General features: G+C 27.6%; 1 protein-coding gene and 2 long non-coding RNA genes across 8 annotated transcripts in view; 2 read left to right on the top strand and 1 right to left on the bottom strand.

Moving 5' to 3' along the window:
* Positions 1-16,364, top strand: part of LOC141523967 (protein cortex) — a 49,451-nt gene extending 33,087 nt beyond the window's left edge. The window contains exons 2-7 of one of the 3 annotated variants that reach the window (XM_074237579.1): positions 12,695-12,916; positions 13,846-14,131; positions 14,500-14,818; positions 14,894-15,110; positions 15,526-15,865; positions 15,966-16,364. In XM_074237579.1, the coding sequence (XP_074093680.1) occupies positions 12,695-12,916; positions 13,846-14,131; positions 14,500-14,818; positions 14,894-15,110; positions 15,526-15,865; positions 15,966-16,099 (1,518 nt within the window). In that variant the 3' untranslated portion in view covers positions 16,100-16,364. Of the gene's footprint in view, positions 1-12,691; positions 12,917-13,845; positions 14,132-14,499; positions 14,819-14,893; positions 15,111-15,525; positions 15,866-15,965 lie in introns of all 3 variants that reach the window. The other 2 variants (XM_074237578.1, XM_074237580.1) reach the window with 2 other exon arrangements.
* Positions 16,365-20,740: 4,376 nt separating this feature from the next.
* LOC141523971 (uncharacterized) lies at positions 20,741-21,735 on the bottom strand. Of its 2 annotated transcripts, none has more exons than XR_012478639.1 (3): positions 21,606-21,735; positions 21,046-21,177; positions 20,741-20,961 (listed from the first exon to the last, which is right to left on the bottom strand). It is a non-coding gene; the product is annotated as an uncharacterized LOC141523971 (long non-coding RNA). The 2 variants fall into 2 exon arrangements; XR_012478638.1 differs by lacking the exon at positions 21,606-21,735 and adding an exon at positions 21,240-21,391.
* Positions 21,736-21,867: 132 nt separating this feature from the next.
* On the top strand, positions 21,868-24,937 carry LOC141523972 (uncharacterized). Of its 3 annotated transcripts, none has more exons than XR_012478640.1 (4): positions 21,868-22,085; positions 22,920-23,035; positions 23,638-24,249; positions 24,335-24,937. It is a non-coding gene; the product is annotated as an uncharacterized LOC141523972 (long non-coding RNA). The 3 variants fall into 3 exon arrangements; XR_012478641.1 differs by having other exon boundaries at positions 23,638-24,253; XR_012478642.1 differs by having other exon boundaries at positions 22,817-23,035.
* Positions 24,938-25,368: the final 431 nt, after the last annotated feature.

Raw genomic sequence — 25,368 nt, 5'->3', positions numbered from 1 at the left:
TACAAATCATAATTTTTTTAGTAGTATATTTTACATTCTAATTTAATTATTATACAACAGCGTTTTTCTCTGTGCTGTATAAAATCTAAAAAAAAAAAAGATAAGCCAATCTGCTTTAAATAAAGTATTATTTTACACGACTGATAAAACACAAGAGAGAAAAAGGTAAAAAAAGGTGGAAAAAATGTTGTCCTAACATGAATAGTTTTTTCATAATAATTATTTTTTGTTATCATGCGGTTGGCGAACGTCGCGGCCGTTGAGACGGATATAAAGAAATAAGAGTGTGGTTAGTTGTGTATACATAAAATAAAATGGGAATTCCCTTGTTGGCCACACGTTGTGTGTGTTGTTGTTTTTGCCGAGTGACACAAGAGACGACACGTTTATCACGGTTTTTAAAATGTTTTTGTCCTGAGATAGCCAAGAGCGACCTTCGATAAATTGATTCCCTCTTATTGCGTATAACTCAAGGATTCATAAGGATCAATATATTTATAGATTTTTTCAGGAAATATTTTTTTTCTCTCTGTTTCCGTTTGTATTGCCATTGCAGAGCCCTCTCCTCAATGCGAATAAGCCTGATGGGGATGGGAAATAAGACGTCGTGGTGAATAATTCGATTTCGTTCGAGCAATAGTCGTATACTCCGGTAACTGCTGCCCAGAGATGTTGCTAAGGTATATATATATATATATATATATATATATATATATATATATATATATATATATATATATATATATATATATATATATAGTGAGATCGATTTTGCGCATTTTCGCGTATAAGGAAGAGAAAAGAGAATCCGCCTCGTGGATCGATTATATGTGCAACAGTCTGTGTGTATCTTTACTGCCTTTAGTCACTATTCTCAAAGAGATTGTCTACTACTAAAAGAAGATATGTTTCAATTTAGGGATTGAATAAACATGTAGTATAATATGCTTTTCTATATCGATCAATAATCCGATTTATTATTTTAAAAAATTTTTTTAAATTTAATAATTTGATTTAGAAAATTTTTTTTAATTTAAAAATTAATTTAATTTTTTTTAATTTGATAATTTAATTTTTTTTTATTTTTTAGTAAACTTTAAAATTGTATTTTGTAGTAATAGAAAAATTGTATTTTTTTTTTGAGACACTACATCGTGGAATTTATTAAAGAAAAAAAATCTCTAATAAAAAAAATCAATCTTCTTTACTAAAAAAAAAAAAAAAAAATTTTTTATAAAAAAAATAAAAATTATCTTAATTAAAGTTAAATTTATTTAAAAATTTTAGTTTTCTGGAGCCAATTCGTTTTTTTTTAATCTAAAATAAAATTTTACATTTTAAAATAGATTATATTTCTATTTTGCTCCTTAAAATAAAATAATATTTCCGATAAATTTTGAAACAAAATTGTAAATAAAACAATAATAAATCCCGAGTTTTGCATAACGATTTGACATCGTAATTTTCACTTTACTTGTTTTTCTCAATGCACGCCTTTATTTATTTCAGTTTCTCTCCTTATCTATTTATTAAATAAATTTATTTTCGGATTCGGTAGAGTCACCGCTGATCTATTATATTTGTATATATATAGCCGCGTGAGAACCCGAACTTTGCGAGTTTAATACTCTTCCAACTTGAAGCGAATCTATAGCAGCAGTTTTTTTTATTTTTTTAAAATAAAGATGGAATAAAACAGGGAATTGCGAGATGATGGTAATATTGCAGCAGCAGTAGGTCTTTGTATCTGTGCGGAGTAATAGTTTGCAATATATATATATATATATATATATATATATATATATATATATATATATATATATATATATATATAGTGTGGGCGCACATCGATGAGAATCAAGCTTTCTCTATCTCTTTCTTTTTTACATTTTCCAGTTAAATCTTGTAACTATATAAGTATGAAATGTATGTACATACGTAATCATTCCGCTCACACCGTAAATTCATAAACTTACACGTGATTGTTTCCACGTGATAATAAATTAAAGACATCGTGCTCGCGGTTTGTAATAATTGTCGTTTATATTTTTTTTTTCATTAAATAATTCGATTATGTTTATTATAAATTTATTTATAAAAATATGGGAGCTTGGGACAGAAAAATATAAATTAAACCGAGTCTTAAATTATTTTTTGACTATTTTCAAATTTTTTTATCAAAAAAAATTTTTTTTTTAATTATTAGTGATAATTTGTCATTTTTTTATTTTTAAAAATTTAAAATAAATAATTATAAATAAAATTTTGCTTTAGTAAATAATAAATTTTTAAAAATTGCTCTGTACTTTCTCTATAATAATAATCTATTATTGTTAGTTAATTTATAATAAAATCTTAAAAGGCATGCAGGGAGTTGAACGTGTTGAAATGGTCGGCCGTCGTTCATTAAGGTGGTACGTGCTCGGAACACAGAGACTGCTGATGATAATTCCCCTGCTCACTGCTTGCAGCTCATCACAGTACTTTATTTTCTCCTCCATCTCTTTATATTTATTTTTTTACTAGCTGTTGTTGTTATTGTTGACTTGGTCTGTTGAGAAAAAGACAAAGATAGAAAATGTTAAGCCCCCGAGGACCGAGATTCCATTGATAATCGGAGTGGTGTAAGCCCACAGCGTCTCCTCAGCCTTCCTTTTCACGGCTTGGGTGGCTGATCGAATTCGTATCTGCTATTTTATTTATACAAGACACTTTGAACGTGCAAATTGCATTTTTCTCTGTCTCATCTCGCTCCTGATATCAACAATCACGAAAATATTTAATATATAAATATATAATGAATACTGAACGCTGTTTATTCAAGTAATAATTATAATTTATAATGCAATTATCACAATCTTTAATAATGATCATTTTTAAAGATATTATCCGTCTGTAGAAAGTTTATTGCGTCGTAATTGATAATTTTCCGGATACTTACTTTGCATATTTTTTTTTTTAAATTATATGAGTCTCTTTAGATCCGCGATCCTTGTACCAATTACTGTACAATTTAATTTTATTTATATTTATGCATTGTCGTCATTTGACACTGAAAATTTTCATTATGTGTGTTTATATATCGATCGAAAATAATACATACAATAAACGCAACCTTCAAAACATTTATATTATGTTAAATTAGTACGATGACGGTATTTACATTCAGGATCTATTTTATTGTTATTTAAATGATAAAAAATTATTTTGTGTTAATACACAGATTTTTTTTTATTACCTTTATTTATTTTTTTTTTTTTCAACAGAAAGATAAAAAAACAAATTTTTTAGTTTTAAAAAAATAGACATTACCTCGTATCTTGAGAACTATTGACATTTTTAAAGATATAAGCTCATCTTGACATTACACTCATCAAGACCATTCATTTGAGTACCCACATCAATTTTTCATATATTTATAAAATTTATATATATGTATATATGAAAAATATATCAAAATGCATATGGGTACTCAAATGAAAGCTCTTGATGAGTGTAACATTGGGATGAGCTTATATTTTTAAAAAGGTCAATAGTTAAAAAATTACAGTGCAATTTAACAAAATTCCTTACTAAATTTTTCATTTTACATTTTTAATAAAAAAAAAAATAAATAATTTGATATGTTAATTTTTCACCTAGTTATCAATACTAAATAAAATCTCAGTGATGATCAAGCCTTCAACCAGATACTCGATTGACGTGATTTTATTTTTCCCCTTACACTATTAAACTTGGCAACATTAGTCAGAGCTGGTCTAGGGTCTCTGGTCTCTAGCAGAGCCTGGTCGGGTTAGCTGTTGGGTCCATTGAAAGAACAACTGGGTATGGTTGGCAATTTAGATCGTAGGTTATCCATTCGAGCGAGCAATAACTTTTAACCAGCTCAACTCTATCTTCTATACTAAGTTTCTTTCTTACACATTATTGGCTCAACGAAGGATGCACTTTTTCCAGCATCGACTCCGAACGAACGATTACGTTTCGCGTGATAACGAGCAGCTGCCGTTAAGCCTCCATTACATTCTTCTTCCCCTTCTCTTATTCACCTTACCAAACTCTCTTATATTTCTCCTATACTTATATTTATCCTCGTACTCTTCATATATATATATATATATATATATATATATATACGTATTGACCCAATCGATCATCAGCCCAAGCATGTGAATTTCATGTACGCTACACAATTACTTAATTTATTTTCTATCTATAAATACATCGCGGATGTTTCAGTATTTTATACACGAAAAGGATGTTAAAAAAATAAGTCGGGATGGCTCGCGTGGAATGGCTCAGACACCTACGCACGGGAAGAAATTTTTAGTCGCGAAACGACTCGGCCCACATCAAACCTGTCGCTCTCTTGTGTTGTACGACCGACCGGTAACACCTACACGTTTTCTTTTTCGTCTTTGGGCTCGGATTTTTTATTTTTATCACCCTTTTTTATTAATCACGCACTTGTAAGCTTGAAATTCAACAAAGAAACAAAATAACTAGTGTTATTACTAACAAGTGGAATAATTGTTCGCTCTAAAATAAAATTAATCAAATTTAAACGTTTGAAAAAAATTCTTAAGTAATTTCAATAAATTTTAATTTAATTTATTTTCCAAAAAAAAATCTATCTAGGACATCAAAAAAAAAAAAAAATTTTATCCAACAATTTGAAAGCCAACATTTTTTTTTCCAACTTCTGAAGGCAATCTACATGTAAATATTTACCAAAATAAATTTGAAGAAGCTTCAAATAAATTTTTTTTTCTATGTATTTATAATTACGATTAATAAAGGATGGTCTTTAGAATTTTGTCCTAAAAAGGTTTTCAATAATTATTTATTACAATTATTCAAATTAAAATTTAAAGCTTAATTTTTTTAAGCTACTGTTTAAAAAATTAATTTATCCAGAAAGAAATTTTTAAGATTTTTTTGTTTTAAATAAAAAAAAAAAAAATTCTTAAACCGAATAAAATTTAATTTACTCACTTTAATTTAAACTTGCTCACACCCTTTGCAAGTCATTGAAATCACTGACGTCTCATAAAATTCTTTACATTCATAAATATCTTACAAAAGTAAATTACTTTGCAAAACCTTCAAGATTAACTGTAAGATCTTCGCTCTATTTCATATAAAAAGTTTTACTCAAATCTCTAGACTTTTTGCCTCAAAAAACTGCCAAGCTTATTACTATAAAAAAAAAAAAAAAATAATATTAAATTGAGCTTCTACGAATAGTAACTGTTTACCGCAACAATTGCAACAATAAAATTTCTTTGTTAATTTTTTTAGCTCGAACTCATCAAAAGATCGATGGAATTTTTTTTTCGGGCTTTACCGTGAAGCAATAAAGGATAGCTGAGACCATTAGAACTGTTTTTATAATTATTGAGTATTGTTACAATAATTTAAAAAATTTTCCTTTGAAAAATTCCCGAGATTTTTATTTTAAAAAATTTATAAAATAGTAATAAAAAAATTTGAATATTAAACTTACTTTAAAGTAGTGCGATTATTAAAAAAATTATTTCCAAGTCCATTAAATTTTTAAAAACTTGATTAATTAGTCACTAAATTATATTTATTGTAAAATCACACCGTATTATACACCGTCAGTTTTTTCAAATATAATTATAAAAAAAAATGTCAGCAGCAAATAAATCAGTAAATTCCCGCGTGAGTTTATCCAAGTTGCGCGCGCCGCGTTATTTATATTTCCCGCCATCACACAGTCTGTACAAAAAACAATTTTATTGATTTTTATCATTTGTACATAGCACAAAGTAATAATATTATTTGAATATCAAACCAGCACACTAATTATTGTGGTCACAAAACACAACACGGTAAAGTTTTTAAATAATCAATCAAGTTGCCGAATAAAATAAAAAACAAACTGATTATTAAAAATAGTCTAGAAATTTTAAATTTCAAAAAGTCGAGGAAAAAAAATTTAGCACAAAGTGAAACGCAAAGATCGGGACCTCTTGCCCGCAGGAAGAACGGCCAACGACTGAAGGCCCAATACAAGTCCGAGAGATCCGCAAGCGATGCTGTACTGTGTGGCCAAGGAAAAAGGCTGGGCTCGACGAACTACTTCTCTCTCCTACTTTGCCTCTCTTGATCAGTCCAGTGTGCGATGGACCGTTCCGGGCAACTTTACCGTACAGTAACACTCTGCTCTTGATCTTGATCCTGATGCTGATGCTGCGGATGTTAAACCTTTTTTATAAAAATATTATCAGGCATCCATCCACTGCAGTGAGCTAACATTCGTCCGGTATCTGGCTTGTCATTTATTCAGCAAATAAAAAAATTGATTGAAATTTGAATAATTATTAAAAAAAATTAATTTATTAAAATAAAGAAAAAAAAAATAATTTTTAGGCAACAAAAATTTTATTAATTGCCCCAAAAAAATTTTTTCTTAAAAAAAGACGATGAAAATTTTTAAACGATTTTAATCTTGAATCAAATTGATTTTTTTTTGTATAATAATAATTTATATTTATAATTTTATTATATTACTTATAATATATATCACAACTTGACGAACGTGTTCCGAATATTCTCCACTCGCTTTCGGTCAGCAAACTTGTTTGCCGTAGGGTTAGCTTTTATTGATGCAATACAAAGAACGGGCTAGAGAAAATTATTTTTAACACCGGTGATATTGATACTTGAGCGGTAATTAAATCTTAATATTTGCGTGGGCGTTCGTTAATTGAGGGTCGACTCAATTTTTGTCTAATGGGTAACACAATGAAAGAAGTGATGTTGATGGCGATGGTGGCAGCCGAGAAATGGATGGGGCACCAAGCCAACCTCCTGTAACTTTCGTTCGACCAATCACTTGCTTCTAACGCACGATCTAATACTCCTTTCACACATTCAGTTGATTTCTATGAGATGAGGGACGTCCTGTACGGTAGTATGATAAATTTACATGGTAAAAAATCTAACGAACATTCAGCTGACGTTTTTACTTATAAAAAATAAAAAAAAAATTTTTTTTAATACTTAAAAAATTTTATTTCAATAAAAAAAAAATTTTTTTTTATGAAAATTTAGACATAAATTAAAAGTTTTTAGACTTAAAAAATTTTATTTCAATAAAAAAAAATTTTTTTTTATGAAATTTTAGACAAAAATTTAAAATTTTTAATTTTAGAAAATTATTTTTAAAAGTAATAATTTATAATAAATAAAAAAAAATTTTTAAATTGAATAAAATTAATTTAAATCAATAACAATTTCTTAATTCAATAATTTTGCTACTTAATTCAAAGAATTTTCTTATCAGTGTGTATAAATTTAAAGATGTTAATTTTAGCATATTTTTTTATTGAAAAAAAAAAAAAAAAAAAAAAAAAAAAAAAAAAGTAGAAAGGATTTGCTTATCAATTGATAAGGCATCAGTTTTATCGTGAGATAATTTACATTATAAATATAAATAACATTTAATAATTTTTTATATTAAAAGAGTTGATAATATCAAAAATAATGGAAATGCCAGAGATGGCCCGGAGACTTTAACGCCTGGATATGAGATGGAGAGCAAGCAATCGATTTAACTCTGTAGTGGATTGCTGGAGCAGCACAGCGTTATCGTGCGTTGCCGCATGATATTATATTGAGATTAGTATAACCCGTTCTCACCTCCATACATAAATATATTTTATATATTTATATACGTGTATATATTGAGCAGCACATGGTCATTACAATAATAGATATATACCAATTCATTAGTCGACAGCAAGCGGTTTCGCAACCCATCCAGTCAACCTTTATGTTATTTACGTTATCACACCTTTTTTTATAAATCTAATTCACTATCTATTCACATATGATCATATGCGCAGTCACTTACTAGCTTTTATTACTAATATTATTATTATTATTATTATTATTATTATTATTATTATTATCATTACTTATTAATAAGGTGTATTAACAAAAATTGATAATAATAATATAATTTATTCATGTTTAGCAACTTGCTATTTTCCTTGCAATATTTTAAAAAATTTATACAGGTGTATTTACATAATTAGGTTGATTTTTATAATTATTTTTTTTTAATTAGTTAGTTTGTCTGAATGTCGGAAGATATGGATAGGAGTGATAATAAATAATGAGAATATACAATATTATTAAATGTGTAAAAAAAATCGTTTTAAAATTGTCGTTTGTTAAAAATTCTGAGGGCAGATTTTTTAAATTTGGTTCTTGAATTTGTTATAAAAATTAATTTTTAGACGATTTTACGATTTTTTAAACGCTAAATTTTTGAGTTCGCTCTTTTTAAATTGAATTAAAAATTGTTAAAAATTTATTATCGGACAATTTTAAGACCAAATTTCAAAAATCTGCAAATGACTCTCAAAAATTAAACAAACGAAAATTTTAAGACAATTTAAAGACTTATTTAAAAAATAATAATAATAATAATAATAATAATAATAATTATTATTATTATTATTATTATTATGGTAATCATTATCATCAATACTGTCTACACTAATTGAATATTAATTCGCAGTTCATCTGCATAATCTTGAAATAATAAATTCCGAAAGATAAGCTTAGATAAAAGATGAATAATAAAGAGGAGGATTTGATAGTGGATTAATTAAGAATAATTTTATAAATTAAACAAGTTATTTATTTTGTTAAATAAAATATAAAGTGTAATCAGGAAACTGCTTTGTTAAGAAGCAGTGTATCAACTTCAACTTCTTTATCGAGGATTTTACATCGGATTCTATATAGGTATATACATCCTATCATATAATTTACTTTCTCAGTTTCTCTAAGCTGAAAGTACACGACACCATGATGATCATCATCAGCAGATTCAGAGACAACGACTGTGTCTGGTGGAATGCTGAGAAAAAAGATGTCTTCGCTGTTGGAGGGCCGCGCGCCATCGACGGTACGATATTAATGAGAGACAAATGTATATATATACCCTCAGGATATTGTCGTAGGAACAGAGATCAATTATGTTTAAGAACAAAATTTTGTCCAAAGTGCTTTTTTGATATTTAAAAATTTTTTTTTTTTACAAATTTAATTGCCAGGAGGAAAATTTTTTCATAGGTGATAAAAAATTATTTAAAAAATTTTTGTAATACTCCAAATTAAATATTGATTCGATTTAATGAAGGTTAATTTAGGTTTTAATTAAAAATAAAATCCTAAAAATGAAATAAATATTAAAGCAAAAATTTTATATTCTATATAAATAAATATAATGTAAATTTTATTGTCAGTAGAGTCCTTTAGGACAGGAATTATAAATAAACAAAAATTTGTATCTGTGTACCATAAAATAAATTAATAAAGACAATAATAATTTCGACTTAATTTTTTCTGACTTAATAAGACTTTTTAAAAAATTAAAAAACTTTATGAATTATTATTCATACTTATTAAAATTTTTTTTCCAATTGTTCCAGAGAAATTTTTCCACACGGACGAGCTTTAAAAAATTTTACAACTTTAAATGAATGAATAAAATTAAAACTAGTATTAATTAATATAATTTATAGTAAAATTCTTCTAGTATAATATTCATAAATTATATTTCTTAATTGGAGTTAATAAACCACTTTTATAAATTATCTTCATATATTATTCCGACAACTAGGAAGTTATTTTCACTACAATGTTGAAAATGTAGCAATTAAATTTTTTTCATTAGCAGATAAAATTTTTTAAACGCGACAGTAATCTTTCAAAATAAATTTATCTAACATCGAAACTAATAAAAAAAAAAAAAAATAGTAAAAGGTGAGCAGAGAGTCGCCGTATAACCTTTGGTGAACTTGTTTGCACAGACTCATCTTTCGCCTTGAATTACCTTTCGACCTTAGAGGTGGAAGACTTCCGGCCCTCTATAGAAATATCTCCGGAGTCTCAGCTAGGAGCATAATCATCAGCATAGCTGAGATATATCTTAAACAACTAAAACCTGACCCAGTGAGACCTTGCGTGGTTATTGCCGCAGGTGATGATATGTATTAGAGAGCGTGCGTCTCACACGAGCACCAAGTGTGTGCGATTGTCATCTGCTAGCTACTAGCTACTGCCTACTAACACAACTCTGTCTATTTCTATTTCTATCTACACTTACATATAATACTTTTGCTCCTGACCGGTCCTGATGCAGTCATACATTCTATATCTCACATTTATATATATATATATATATATATATATATATATATATATATATATATATATATATATATTTTATATTTGTGTTGAAGATCTTTAGAGTCCGCGCCTTTATATATCCTGTTAATGTTGGCTCATATGCTCTCTACCGTGGGAAGACAACGCGACACTACCTGCATCATATCATCTAGATTAAACAACCAATTATCTAGTTTTTTTTTTACTTGCTTTTATATTTGTTCGTACTCTCTTCAGCGACATTCAGCTAGTGCAAGATACTTTTTTAAAAATATTTTACTTCTACTTCGCTGATAATATTATTTGTTAAGATATTTTATTAATAAGATTTGATTTTCATCGGCGATTATTTACTGGCTTAGAGATATCTTTTATCTTAATTGAATCATTTGTCTTTTTAGTAGACATTCACTTACTGAGAGGAAGAAAATTATTGTATAGACAAGGATTTGTTAGCTCAGCAATTTTTTTTTTTTTTTTTTAATTAAATAATTATTTAAAACTACTCTTTGTAATTTTTTTATTGCAATATATAGTTTAGGTATTTTCAAGTGTTATCTTAATTAAACAACAAGAAATGACCTTGTATCTTGTGAACTATTGACATTTTTAAAGATATAAGCTCATCCCGATATTACACTCATCAAGAGCTTTCATTTGAGTACCCACATCAATTTTTCATATATTTATATACATTACATATATGTATATATGAAAAATATATCAAAATGCATGTGGGTACTCAAATGAAAGCTCTTGATGAGTGTAACATCAAAATGAGCTTAGATATTTAAAAATGTCAATATTTAAGAAAGTACAGTGCAATTTATTATTTAATAAAGCAAAATTTTATTTATTTATAGTTGACAAAAATAATAATTCTTAAACAAAAAATAAAAATAAAAATTTTTAAAATCTTCAATTAATCCCTCTCCCTTTATCTTGCAACAATAATTTTAAATAAACAACAACATTTTATTTCAATAAACTAAATATGTATTTACAGCTGTTTTGGCACCTTACGAATCTCTATAAGAAGGGAAGAACAACGATGATCAGGTTGGTAAAAGGTGAAGAATAAAAAAAAAAACAAGTTATCTTTGCTGGGGGTCCGCTCGGATTTACTCATATTGTCCATGGGAAGACCGAGTAATGTCTCCGTTGGGATTGTTAAAATAAATATACGTGAGACAGTGTATTCTGCACCTGGTAAAATGGATTTAAAAGTCTTGAGCTTCATGCAAATTAGATTTAATTTTATTCACTCTCATATCTATCTTCTGCAGCAACTCGAGACATATATATACCTTTCATTATTTTTGTCTTTTTCTCTATACATAATATTTACATTAACGGTTATTACTGATGCTGATGGGAGAATATCTATCTGTTATTTATATTAACGCCGTTAAATATATCAATTAAGTAGAATAAAAATTATGTGAGGAAAAAATAATATTTCGCATCTAAATGATATACTCATTTCAGGTGTCAGAAAATCTATCTGAGTAGTGACAGAGAAAATTAGCGGTCTCGTTCATATGTCAGTACAATTATATGTATTATAAATCAGTATATTAAATATATGACGGATAATATATTACAGTATATAGGAGACGTCAAGATTTTAAATAAAATCATTAAACTCTCAAATGTCTGTCATGTATTAAATTATTATTTATTTACTTTACTTTTTTTTACTTATTAGATCAAATTATTGCGCTTATTTTCAAACATATGTCTGTATATTAATTAATTTTAAAATACTAAAGAATTTTATCAGATGTTGTCGATTTTAGGTCAAAAAATTCTGTTAGAAATATTTGCAAGATGTAAAAAAAAAATCTAAGTGAAAATATGTGCTTGTGAATAATTAAGATAAACTTTGCGCGTCATCGGAGAGAGTTAAATATAATTTTTTTCAAAATTTAACCTCATTTGGTTCTGATGATTTTTTATTCTCAATAAAACACTTATTAATTTTATTGATTAATAATAATAAAAATTTTAATCTGACTCCAAAAAATTCGATAAAAGCCAAATAATGATTTAAAAATTTTTTTATAATTTAAAATTAAATTTTAGTCAAACTCACTCTAGGGTAATTTTAAAAATTCCCAACGTTATCAAAAGAGACCCGGGTTCGATTCCCGGTTCGGGTGATTCGAATTACAATTACATATTCGGTGACTATAAACTCTCACTCAAACAAAAAATAAATTTAATTCATTAAATACCTTGAGACACTCAGATTAGTATATCGATGAGACCCCAAGAAGGAGGCAGATGTTCGTTGGGGGTCGGAGAGGGTGAACGGCGTGGTAAATATTACGGTGCCCTTTGATCGTATTCTGCATAATGCTCTCTTCTCTCAACCCTCCTTTAACTTGGTCTTAATTTTTTGCAGACTTATTTTCACATACAAATCTCCTGTTAAATAATTATTCACTTACATAATTTAATGTTTCCCACATTTTAGCAGCCGATTCCAATTTACGGGCCAGAAACCAGATATCATAACAAAACAATCTCTACAACTCCATTTCACAGATTTGCTTTTGGAAAGACTTACACTTCAACCAGCAATTACGCAGATCGAATGATTCCATCTCGCCGTGAGTTGAATGTCGATTTAGCCAAACACAAACTTGGTGAAAAGTCACTTTCAGTGGGTGTTAAATCATATTTGGATGTCCTTGTACAGGTAATAATTTTTAATATTTATTAAAAAATTTTCTGGTATTGTCCGACACAAAAATTAACCATAACAGGTCATATGAGGCTATATTGGATCATATATAGCCATATATGGACATGTAAAATTAAATATAGCCGTATAATGTCATATATAATCACATATAGCCATATAATGTCATATATATCTAAATTGGACCATAGAGGGTCATTTATAACGATATATGATCATATATGACTATATATGGTCATCTCAGGTCACATATGACCATATAAAGTCATATATAGCCAAATTTTGCCAGAAATAAAAATTAGCCAGGTAAAAAAAATTTTTTTATCGATAAATAGTTGCTTTCTAATTTTTTTTTTTTTTTTTTTTTTTAGATAATTAAATTTTTTCATGAAGCTCTCGGTTTATTTTTTATAATCGACTCACGAAAGCAACCCATTGATATGAGAAGCAGGGAATGTCGGTGGTGATCGGGATTTACGAGCGTAATCGCGTAACACGTTGACCATGGTCGTGACTTGATCGCTTTCGAGCATACAGAGAGTATCTTTTTATTATTTTTATTGTTAGCATCTTCTGGTAGGCAAAAGCCGCGCACGCCGTGTTCAAGAACGAAACCGATCGTTAAGCTCTTCGGATACGCAATTTACTCGCTTGGTCTCTTCAATCCTACCCACGCACTTTTTCATTTTTATTTTTTCTTTCACGTTACTTCTTATCTTTCTCGCTCTTTCGCGATGAGCCCAGGCTATTTATTTAATAACATCGGGGTCTCTTATTCTGATCATGAGCATCTGTACTATACAGAACTGTTTCTTTTATCTTTAAATAAAACCCGTTGGTGTAACATATTCTGACACGATTTACGTGTATATAAATAAATATATGTGACTGGAGCTTATTCAGAGTTTAGATATATATCTTTACAGATGAAACGACTGCATACTGATTGGAAAAAGCGAGTGATGACCGAGTGCTTGAGCAAAATCAAGCCTTTTCAAGGGATCAACAATCACCGAATTTTGAGTTTCAACTCCCAACAACGGCCACTTTCATTCCCTTATTATTATAGATCAGGTTTTGATCCTGATAAACGATCAAGTGTCATGAAAAAATCATCGATTGATGATGTTTGGAAGGCCAAATCTCGCTGCAAGCCGTTACTTAAGTGCTGGGAAAGTGCTGTTGAACTTTCTGGATACAATCATTTTCCTAGTAATTATAATACTCATCAATTTTCTTTTTTTTTATTAATTTTTATATAATTAATTAATTAAAAAAAATTTTGTTATTTATTAAATATAATTAATTATTTTTCATCTTTTAAAAAAAATTTTTTTTATTTAATAATTTATTTAAATTGTTTATTTAACAGTCATTATAAAAATAATTATTTTTATGAATTATAAATAAATTTTGAAAAAAAAAAAATAAATAAATAAATAAAAAATTTTTTTGTCTATTTAAAAAAAAAAAAATTGAAATTTTGACAAAAAAAATTTTTTTTTAGTGAATGAAATAAAGTATATTATAAAAAAAAATATATATATTAATGTATTACAATTATTATTTACTAATTTAAGGCCGTGGAACGATTGATTGGAGCTCGAAAAACATGATGCTGGTCGCAGTGGAACAAGAGATACTGATTTTTAAGGACTCATGGGAAACCAAGTGCGTGTCGGCAGTAGTAAACGTCGAGGCTGAAAATATCGGGACGCAGAAAATTCAATGCGTCAAATGGAATCACGCAGCAGACCGTTTTGTGATGTACTCAGAGTCACTGAAATTGTGCTGCTATGATATCGCATCTGGGAAAGTTATTTGGAAAAAAAACTGCTCCTGTTCCAGATGTTCTATTCGATGTATTGTTTGGAGTAAAACGGATCGCCAAGTTTTTACGTGTGTATTATGTTTGTCGTGTATTTGTTTTTTCTATCGGAATTATTATTTATTTTGGAGTTTTTTTCTGTGTAGAGGGTGCAGCAATGGAAGACTTTGTATATTCACTATAAATGGATCATATATCGAGAAGGAGGAGTCCGTGATAGTTCACGAAGGATCAGTGTTGGACATGGCGATATCACCAGATGATCAATACATTGCAACAACTGGCACAGATAAGAATATTAATATTTATCAGCTGAAAGGAATTGTCCCATTTCTCGAAATAGGATACTACGATCCATCAGAGGTACATAGATATTTCTGAATGTAATTTTACGGGGAAAAATTCATAATTACAGAAATAATCATGTATAAATTACACCGTCATTTTTTATTAAATTAAAAAAAAAATTACTGTCAAATTTTTAGGTATGAATAAGTAAAATTTACACAGTCTAATAATGTAAAATTTACATTTTCTGCAATGTAAAATTTACATTAATTTTCCATGTAAATTTAAGATTTTTCCAGATGCTAAATTTACATTTTCCTCATGGTATTTTTTCTAAGGTAAAAAACTGTAAATTTACCAGATTTTTCTATAACTTTGACCGAACTCGTTTTACCGTCTCGTATCAAGCATATATTCGTACTATTTAGGAAGCAATATTAATAATCGAAGAAAATATTAACAAGAGTCCTGACTGATTTGACATACACAGGCCTTGGCTTGGCATCCATGGGAAAAAGGAGTTCTCTGCATAGGCGGTGGAATCGGCGATGGCTCACTGTCCCTCTGGGACATCCCGAAGCAAAAGTCCCTGGATTATAGACGAGTTAACTTCTTAAGTCGCGTGAAACATTTGGCGTGGAACAAGCTGAGCGGAGAACTGGTTGTCGTGTGGTACTACTGGGAGGGAACCACTCGTTCAACGACTATTCCCGTTTTAGCCAGTTGGAACCGAATTGTCGATGGAATAATTATTCAAAAAAATACCGATTCATTATCATTCAACCACCGTATCGCAAACGTCGTATGGAATCCTCACCACACCAGACTTGGTAAGTCTAGTTAGATCCAAGCCCCCATTATTACTAATTATAATCGACTTTATTCAGCCTCGAATATATTTATACTCACATTTACTTTTTTCATCAACAGGTATCCAGACTGGCGATCGTCTCTACTTGTATAATTTCTTTGGCGACTCCAGTTCTGAGTGGGAGGATACTGATAAAAATAAAATACGCCCTGCTGGTCAGAGAAGTATTTTTGATTTAAATTCCATTCGTTGATATTTATTTTGTCGCCATATTTATATTTGTAATTATGTTGTAAATTATTTATTTACACTTACTCGATAAATAGTGTGAGTTGATTTTATTTTTTATATTTTATTACTTTTCATATAATTATTATTACATTTTATGTTATTTATTATTGAAACGTATTTATTAAATATTTTTTTTAATTTTCAAAAAAATATAAAAAACATTTTTTGTATAATTTGGCGGGAGAATCAAAAAATTGTGATAGAAATTTTTTTTTTTAATAAAATTTATTTTTAATTGTTTGTAAAAATATAAACTGAAAAATTTGTAAAATAATAATTTTTTAAATTAATAAATTATTTAAAAAAAATTTTAATTAATTTTTTTATTATTATAAAAAAAAATTCATTCATAAATCATCAGTTTAATAATAATTGTCTTCGATACAAGAATCAATTTTTGTGCCCGGTAATTATTTAATATTTACGATTATCCTCATTAATAATAATAATAAAGATATTAAAAATAATATTGTTAGATAGTGATGCCAAAAATGCAAATAGTTAAAAGCAGCTTACCTAACTCTATAATTATTTAAATATCCTTGAGGCTAAAAAAATTCAAGTATTTGCCAGTCTACTTTAGCTGTCTACTCGTCCTGATGCTGACAACCCTGAAACGAGTCTATTAATTCAACTCTACATATGCCCACGTCAGTCTTATTTTCCAGACTCAGCTGAACGTCCTTTTTTCTTTAAGAAAATTGCGCCTTGTAAATCGTTAATATTGATTCATTCATGATTTAGGACATACCCTGAGATCTAGTAGACCAGTTGTTACTCCTTTTTTTTTTTTTTTTTTTTTTTTTTTTAAGCTAAATGACAGTAATCATTAATTTATAAATGAGCAAATTGCATGCTGGTAATAATATTAAATCTTTTGATTTTTTTAAAAATGACATGTACAATGCGGTGGATAAGATAGATTTTATCTGATAGTTTATTGGAACGAGTATTAATATTTATTTTATCAATGTTTTTTATCTTTTTTTTTTTCATTCTTTTTTAATGGTGCTAAAATGAAGAAATTAATAAATTTAAAATTCATATATAATTAAAAAAAATTAATAATAATAATTACTAGCAACTTGTGAATTATAAATCAATAAAATTTTGTTTTATTAAATAATGAATTTTGTTAAATTGCACTGTACTTTCTTAAATATTGACATTTTTAAAGATATAAGCTCATCCCGATGTTACACTAATCAAGAGCTTTCATTTGAGTACCCACATGCATTTTTATATATATATCTTATATATATATATATATTATATATATATATTTATATATATATATATATATATATATATATATATATATATATATATATATATATATATATATATATATATATAAATATATGAAAAATTGATGTGGGTACTTAAATGAAAGCTCTTGATTAGTGTAACATCGGGATGAGCTTATATCTTTAAAAATGTCAATAGTTCACGAGATACAAGGTAATTTCTTAATTTTGTATCTAGAGATAGAGTATTTTCGAATGCAGCCTAAATACTTATCATAATAAATTGACTATCAGTGAGAATGATATGAAACCTTGAAAAGGCACAAATTCAAATCAAGACCTTTGCAATGACACTAAATTTAACCATAAAAATCAATTTTATCATATAAATACACCGGCCACAAAATTCTCTTAATAATATAAATTAATACTTCAGACAATAATTTTTTTTTCCACTTTTACAGAAGAGTATGTTGAAGCAAAAGAGTGAATTTTTCGAATGTAATGTTATTCATAATTGAAAAATATCCCGTACATACAATACAATATACATACACGATATAATACAGAGGAACAAGAACTCTTACGGGTATTATAATAATATATTGCCGGGTAAATATATGTTTAGCTACTCGGCTATAAAAATAAAAAAGTAGTGTTCTATTCTGCTGTTCGGCGTGAAATACAAGCCGCGACATTGCCGGGTAACACACTACAGCGGGATGTTTACGAGTTGAATTTAACGGAGAAGTAAGTATGTAGGCTGCGCATGGAGCCTCCAGGCCTTTACTTACCTTGCGCTTCTTTCTTCTCTCTTGTTGGTATCTTCACCGTGCTATCAAGAATCGAGAGTTTAAGAGTGGGATGCTCGGTAATTTTATAATCGTTTGAGAGATTAAACTTTATGACCAAATCGATAATGTTGGATCAGTGTAGCCTGCACTACTATTTCTTTTCATTGTTGTTCCTTATTTATATTGTTTAACCTCACTTACTACTTATTAGAAGCTAAAGCTTCTATTCGCAGCCTTTCCCACTTCGCCAGAGGACTAATAACTAACAGCGGACCACCTGGCCAAAGACAATAATTATCCCGGCCATTAACAGCGTGCCAAGGAGTAGTAACCCGTCGGCGCCTTTTCTCTTATCCTTATTTTTTTTAACCTTTTACCATTTTTTTTATTCTTTTTTTTTTCATCCTGTATTTTTTTTTCTACCGAGCTTAACAATTGATACATTAAGTGGGTCATTTTAAGAAAATCCATTTACAATTATTTTTTTATTTGCCATACAGCTATTGCTTTAGCAATTAAATTAAAAAAATAAATAAATAAATATTATCAAACCGATAAAAAAAATTAATTTAGATCGAAAAAAAAATTTTTGAACCAAGAATTTTATTACAATTTAGAAATAAAAAATTAGTGGCATAAAATTTGCTATTTGTTGAATTTATCACTTTAAATTTTACATCGAAATTACTTGAGAGTAAATTGAAATCAATTTTGAATATTATTATTTTTATTTTTTTAAAAGTTTAATCTACTCTGAAATAAATATATTAACACCGTAAAACGGGTTAAGAGTATGGAAATGATAAAACATTGAAGAAATATCAGGAATTGCTGTGTTTACATATTAATCAAAGTGCGTGAGAGCTTCTGAAGAAGCCAAAAAGATTATTTTATTGTAAATATCCGTGATAAAGTAAGTAAAATAAGTAAAAGTAATATCTAAAAATTCATTGGTTGCTGGGCAAGTTTTCTGGTGTAGGCTGTCTCCATGATGGATGCTATTAGATTCCTAGAAACGATGTTATATATATGTATATTTAACAGAAAGGCGGTAGACAAATCAATAAGTGTACATTTTATTTTTACTACTGAAGATTTTTTAGCTCTTATTTATAGTTTAAAAAAATAATATTTATTATTTGAAAAAATAAATTTATTGAGAAATAATAAGAGGTCTTTTTTGAAGTGTTAAATTTCCTACAAAAAATATATATGACACTTTTCAGTACGTCGATTGTGAGACAAGATAGAAAATTCTAATGATTACAGTTATTTTTTTTTCCCATTATAAAATTTTAAGATCATATGAATTTTTTTTTTTTTTTTTTTTTTTAGTGTATATATTTTTCTATACGAGATATCAGTCCAGTTTTCCTCGGAAATTGTTTAACGACAGGGGTTGTATTATCGTTCGAAGTTACGAGAGAAGTCAATAGACGTAAAAGGCTGGATAAATTAAAATAATAAATAATCGAAACAGTTGTAAAATAAATAAATAAAAATTTCGAGTAAAGAAGAGAAGGAAAGATTAAAAAAAAAAAAAAAATTGAACATGCAGTTATTAAGACGTTAGAGCTGAGATATGGCGTCTAATGGAAATAATTGCCGCTGCAGTAAAGATCAAGGAGTTATTTACGACTCGGTCATCTCTTAAATTACAAAACATCACACTAGTTACTCAACTCTCTGGTATAAATACTTATCGAGCGAAATAATTTTTCCCAGTGTGATCTACAAAGTCGGAGATTTGAATGCTTAACAAGAAACGTCGAGACATATTTATTTATTCTAATTCAGCTTGTGTTATATTTAAATATAGATTGATTAAACGTGAGAATTAACGTTAATGTTGAGGTGGATTTTCACAAAAATTTTCATTCACTTTTAATTTAATTGCTCGCATCGTACACATGAGCATACATGTACGCTCATTATTATTTACAGTAATAATAACAGTAATGGTGCACTCTGCAGTGGTGCATATAAAGAACGTCCCTTGTCCGTATGAAATAATTCTATACGATTATTCAATCAATGTCGAAGGTAATTAACAGAGAGACCAACGCGGTAGACTCTATGTATACTTTCGCTTGTTACAACTTCCAAGACAGGTTTTTTCATTTTTATTTTCGTCTTATTGTCTATCCAAGCAACTTGGCTTCTACACCAGGCTTTACTACTTATTATATCATTATATTCAGCTATGTTTTATCAAACTAAACTCCGAACATTTATATTTTATATTAATTTAAGCGACACTTGTTACAAATAAGCACGCTTATTAACTTGTAAATTATTAATAAATATTCTGACATGTTACTTGAAAAAAAAATTTGTTTTTTTTATAATTACACTAACTACAATTTATTTAATTATGTAATTAATATTTTTTTATCCCCTCAAGCTTAAAATATCTACAATTAATGAATTTATTCCAAAAATTATTTTTAGAATAATAAATTTTTATTTTAAGACAAAAAAATTTTTTTTAATATTTTTTTTTAATATTTCCTACAAAAAATAAATGTGACACGTGTAAATATTGTGAGACAAAATAGAAAATTTTTAAAGTTTAAAAATATTTTTATTCATTTTTATTAAAAAAGAAAATAAAAAATTTCAATACTATTTACAAATATTTAGTTATTTACAAATTTAAATAATTAAATAATTAATTATTTTATTAATTGTATTTAATAAAAGACAAATTTTATTAAAATATTTTTGGCAGATAATTTCTAATGAGAGTCACGCCATTTTTGATAGATTGGAGTCCATGAACACTGAAATCAAAAGAACAATAAATGAAATTAATTAATAATGCATAATTTGAATGAAAAAAAATTTTTAAATAACTCAATACGTACCAATTTGAAGTAACATATATTTCCGGATCTCGCTTCTGAATTTTCCAGTAACAATACAGCAATTATTACTACAATTGCAACTATCATCAATGTCACAGATTGGGCCATTTTTTTAAATTAATTTGCAGTAATCTAAAATATAAAATATTTTTTAAATTAAAATTTAATTAAATTGCAAAGAAGAAAAATCTTACAATTTAAAAAAAAAAATGAAATTTATTATTTAACCACTGAAATTATTTTTTGACTCAAAACACAGAATATTTTGTAGCTATTCGAGTGCAGTAGCCTTAAACTTGTGACTAAATTGTTTACGTTTGTCCTCAGATATATACGGTAGGGCCGATAAGTAAATGTCTACGTCATTAAAATTTTTTTGAGTAATGTATAGAATTATTCTAATGCCTAGCGGATTTATTTAATGCATTACTGACGTACTTGCCCTCTAAAGTATATTAACTGATGAAATATACATTACAAATTTCAAAAAGCTACTTGATGAAAAAATTTTTAGAATAATTTAAATTATGGAGAAAATTAAATAATAAATAAAAACTTACGGTTGTGTATTTATCTGGAGAATGTAGATAAATAGTCCAGGGCGGACTGCTAGTACTAATATAAAGTTAAAAATTGATAACACTTGTTAACTCAAACAAAGTATACAAAGTTTGGGACAAAACGTTCACTAGAATAATATTTAGAGACTGATTAGTTTATAACCATAATCAAGTATTTATATACTATACCCATTGAATTTAATTTTTAATCGGATTAATTATCTACATGACTGGATATTCACACTAACATTCATTTTATCATTGTCAAATATTACTTGTAGTTGTCAGATAACAGACAAAAGTTTGCCGCAGATAAAATTTACGTTTTTTTAATCGCGAAGAATAATTATTTGAGCAGTTGTAAATTAAATAATTTGTACGTGTGTGTATTTTATGAGTAAAAATTCCATTCACGTGGTATTTAGATATTCTATTTTTTATTTTATATCAACATTTGAACAAATAGTCCAATATACTTTGGTATGTAATTTTAATAATCTAGAAACGGCTGTATAAAGTTAAATAAAAAAATATGTAAAGTTGCTAAACATTCTGTTATCAAAAAATTATTTTATATTCTAAAAGAGATCGTTGTCTTTTTTTATTCAAACACAACTAATAATATTTATGTATACATACAGAGAGAGAACAAAATAACACTGGATATTCTCTCATATTATACTCAGTGATATCTGTGGTGAAAAAAAATTTTAGATGATAGCAAATGTAATCTAAATTATACTAAATTATTTTTGGATTATACTTAGTATAATCTCCGATTATACCCAGTAATTTTTCCAGTAATCCGAAAAAATATCCCGTATAATTATTACAATTACACATTTTTCGTCAAATAATTTTTGTGTTAAATATTTAACACTTTTTTGTGATTAAATTTTTATTATTTCTTAAAAATTATAGCCAAACTATTATTATTATTTCTATATTTATTTTTTTTTAATTATTTATAAATATGATCATAATTATAGAGGTATCTCTTGCGAAGATGTTCTAAGGGATGGAATAACTTGTTCACCCAGTCATTTTTTTATACCCGTTGTTAAATCGGTTTATAAATGTAAACTTGATACCTCTTACTGAACTTTATATCTTTATTTTCCCTAATATAAATATAGTAGCAACGATAAAAAATAAAAAATAAAACCAAAGAAGCAAATGCGAGGATTTAAAATTATTAAAAAATTTTTAAGTAACTTCTTAACGCGTGGAATGCTCTGGTTAACGTCTCATTGGGTTGCCATTACACATTATCCAGCGAACAAGTAGTAAATTATTTCTTATTCCCTACTCAAGTCTCTGGTCTCTCATCCAATGGCTCAACAGAGTTACGAGTGTGAGTACAAGTCCGAGGATGAGAATGAGAACGACGGCTTCTAGACGAATGAATGGAGAAGAATTGACGAGTGGGGGTAAGTGATAAATGTTTCTTCCTTTTTCTTCCAGCAATTCTGCCATGCCTCCATTATATTATCCTATAAACGGTCATTACGTCTGAATAAATTGCACGTGCGCACGTCTCCCACGCGACCTTTCAAACGTCAACTATCATGCTCTAGTGTTATGTATCTCTACTATCCAGATTTATTTCAACATATATAATAAAATCCTTGTAAATTTTGTCAAGTTAAAGATCTTAGTTTTAATGAAAATTAAAAAAAAATATTTTAAAAAATTTACAAAAAAATATTTTCAACTAATATTTTTTTTTTTAAATTTACTTGACCCGTGAAAGTATTTTCTAATATGGCCTAAGATGGTTCTAATACGGCCATAATAATATTTTTACCAAAAGTAGTACATAAAATTCCCGACAGGTGGCGCATGGTCGCTGAATTATCTCGTTAGAAGAGAGTTCATTTTTTAGAAACTAAATAATAATTAAAAAAATTTTTTTTTATCCTTTTTAAAAGCTTATCTGATATCTTTTTTTAGTCAAGTTGATTACAAAACTATTTTTGGTTGCATAAAATATTTTTGTTGAGATAAAAATTAAAAAATAATTTTTTTACAGGTCATATAAAATTATAAATATAATTTTAATAAAAAAAATAGTTTTAAAAAGATTAAAATCTGATTATAATATAGCGAGAAGAAAGAGTGATCCATTTAAAAGCAGGAAGCACTAAGAATAATCAGAATAAAAGTGAGAGGAAAAGAAGGTGGATAATGATATTTTCACAGGTGGTCTTCTCTTGACGCAAAACTTTTATTTCTACACCAAAGCTGAAACTTTAACCGTCGTTGTAACTCAAGTCTGAACCACAAAATGAACACAGACATCCACACATAAAGATAAGTACTTGTTACTCATACACCCAGTTAGTTATTTACTTACAGAAGACTGGGCGAGTATGAGAATACGTGCACAGATATAAAATTTTTCTCTCTTTCTTAATATTTTTGTTGCTTAGTCTAAGAGCAAACTGCACAAAGCTATCTTCTTATGATCTCCGTTCCGCATCCTGCCGGTAAATGCGAATAGAAGAGGAAGATCGTACGTGCGCTGTTAAATCTCTGGATTATTTTTTTCTTCATTTCTTTTCTTCTTATAAATTTTATTTTACTGTATATAAATATATTATATTAAAGCTGGTTTCGTTTTTTCCCATCACATTGTCTTTTGGTAGGTACGTTAAATAGTTGTCAATGGTTCTTTAATTTTTCCAACATTTGCTCCGTTTATTTATTTCTCTTGTTTCCCGAAGTAGCCAAAGAAAATGTTGAATGTATTTCCGAGCGAAAGGAGGACACATCTCGGTCTTATGCGCTGGCTAAGAGTAGTCCTTTGTGCTGGTAGAGAGCCGCCACACCTGCGACTCTTAGATGCTCCTTGTGCGCCCACCGATGGAAACCACCAACAACACAAACTACAGCAACAACTACAACTACAACTACAACTACAACTACAATAACAACAGCAACTACAACAGGAACATCAGGGCCATAAACGGAGGAATGCGACCAGGAAGTCAGAATAAGACAACTGCTGCTCTCTGCGTGCTCACTATCTGTGTAAGCCTCCTCTATGTGTCTCTTTATGTGTGCATGTCACATTACCACACAAATTTACATTTTTTTGATTTTTTACATGCTGTATTGATAGGAGTCAAGGATTTTTTTTTTTTTATATAATTGATTAATGTTAATAAATTTGTTAATATTTTTTTAATTCGCTATTTATCTGCGTGAGCTGTAATTACAATTATTTATTTATATTTAGCGGATAATTTAGTGGAGTTGCATCTGAATATATTTATTGATATGTAATAAATCACATAGAGTATTCAATTTAATTTAATAAATTATTTTAATTTGCAATCTATAATAATATTGAAGGAGATTAATTTTTTTTTAACAAATATACAATAAAAATTGCTTATAATTGCGATAAAATATAATTTTATTAAATTTTTTATTAAAAAAATGTTAAATATTTAAAATAAAAATTTTTTGTCGTTATTTTGTGGATAAAATATTATTTAAAAGCATTTATTAGATAATATTTTATAAAACGCTGCTTTATTACTTAATCAAAATATTTTTTTTTTTAATTTTTATTTTTATTGAATTTTATATTAGAAAATTTTTTTAATATTATCAATAATTACTCTAAAAATTTAATTAATATCAATAAAAAAAAAAAAAAAAAAAAAAGAAAAACTATCAATTAAAATTATAAAATTTTTATTTTTAATTATTTATAAAAATTTATCAGCTTAATTAATAATTTTAATTTGTTGAT

Source organism: Cotesia typhae, unplaced genomic scaffold, assembly GCF_013202065.1.
Source record: "Cotesia typhae breed Kobodo isofemale line unplaced genomic scaffold, CoteBio_Ctyphae contig_22, whole genome shotgun sequence".
NCBI classification, from domain to species: domain Eukaryota; kingdom Metazoa; phylum Arthropoda; class Insecta; order Hymenoptera; family Braconidae; genus Cotesia; species Cotesia typhae.
This window is presented reverse-complemented; position numbering and strand designations above follow the sequence as displayed.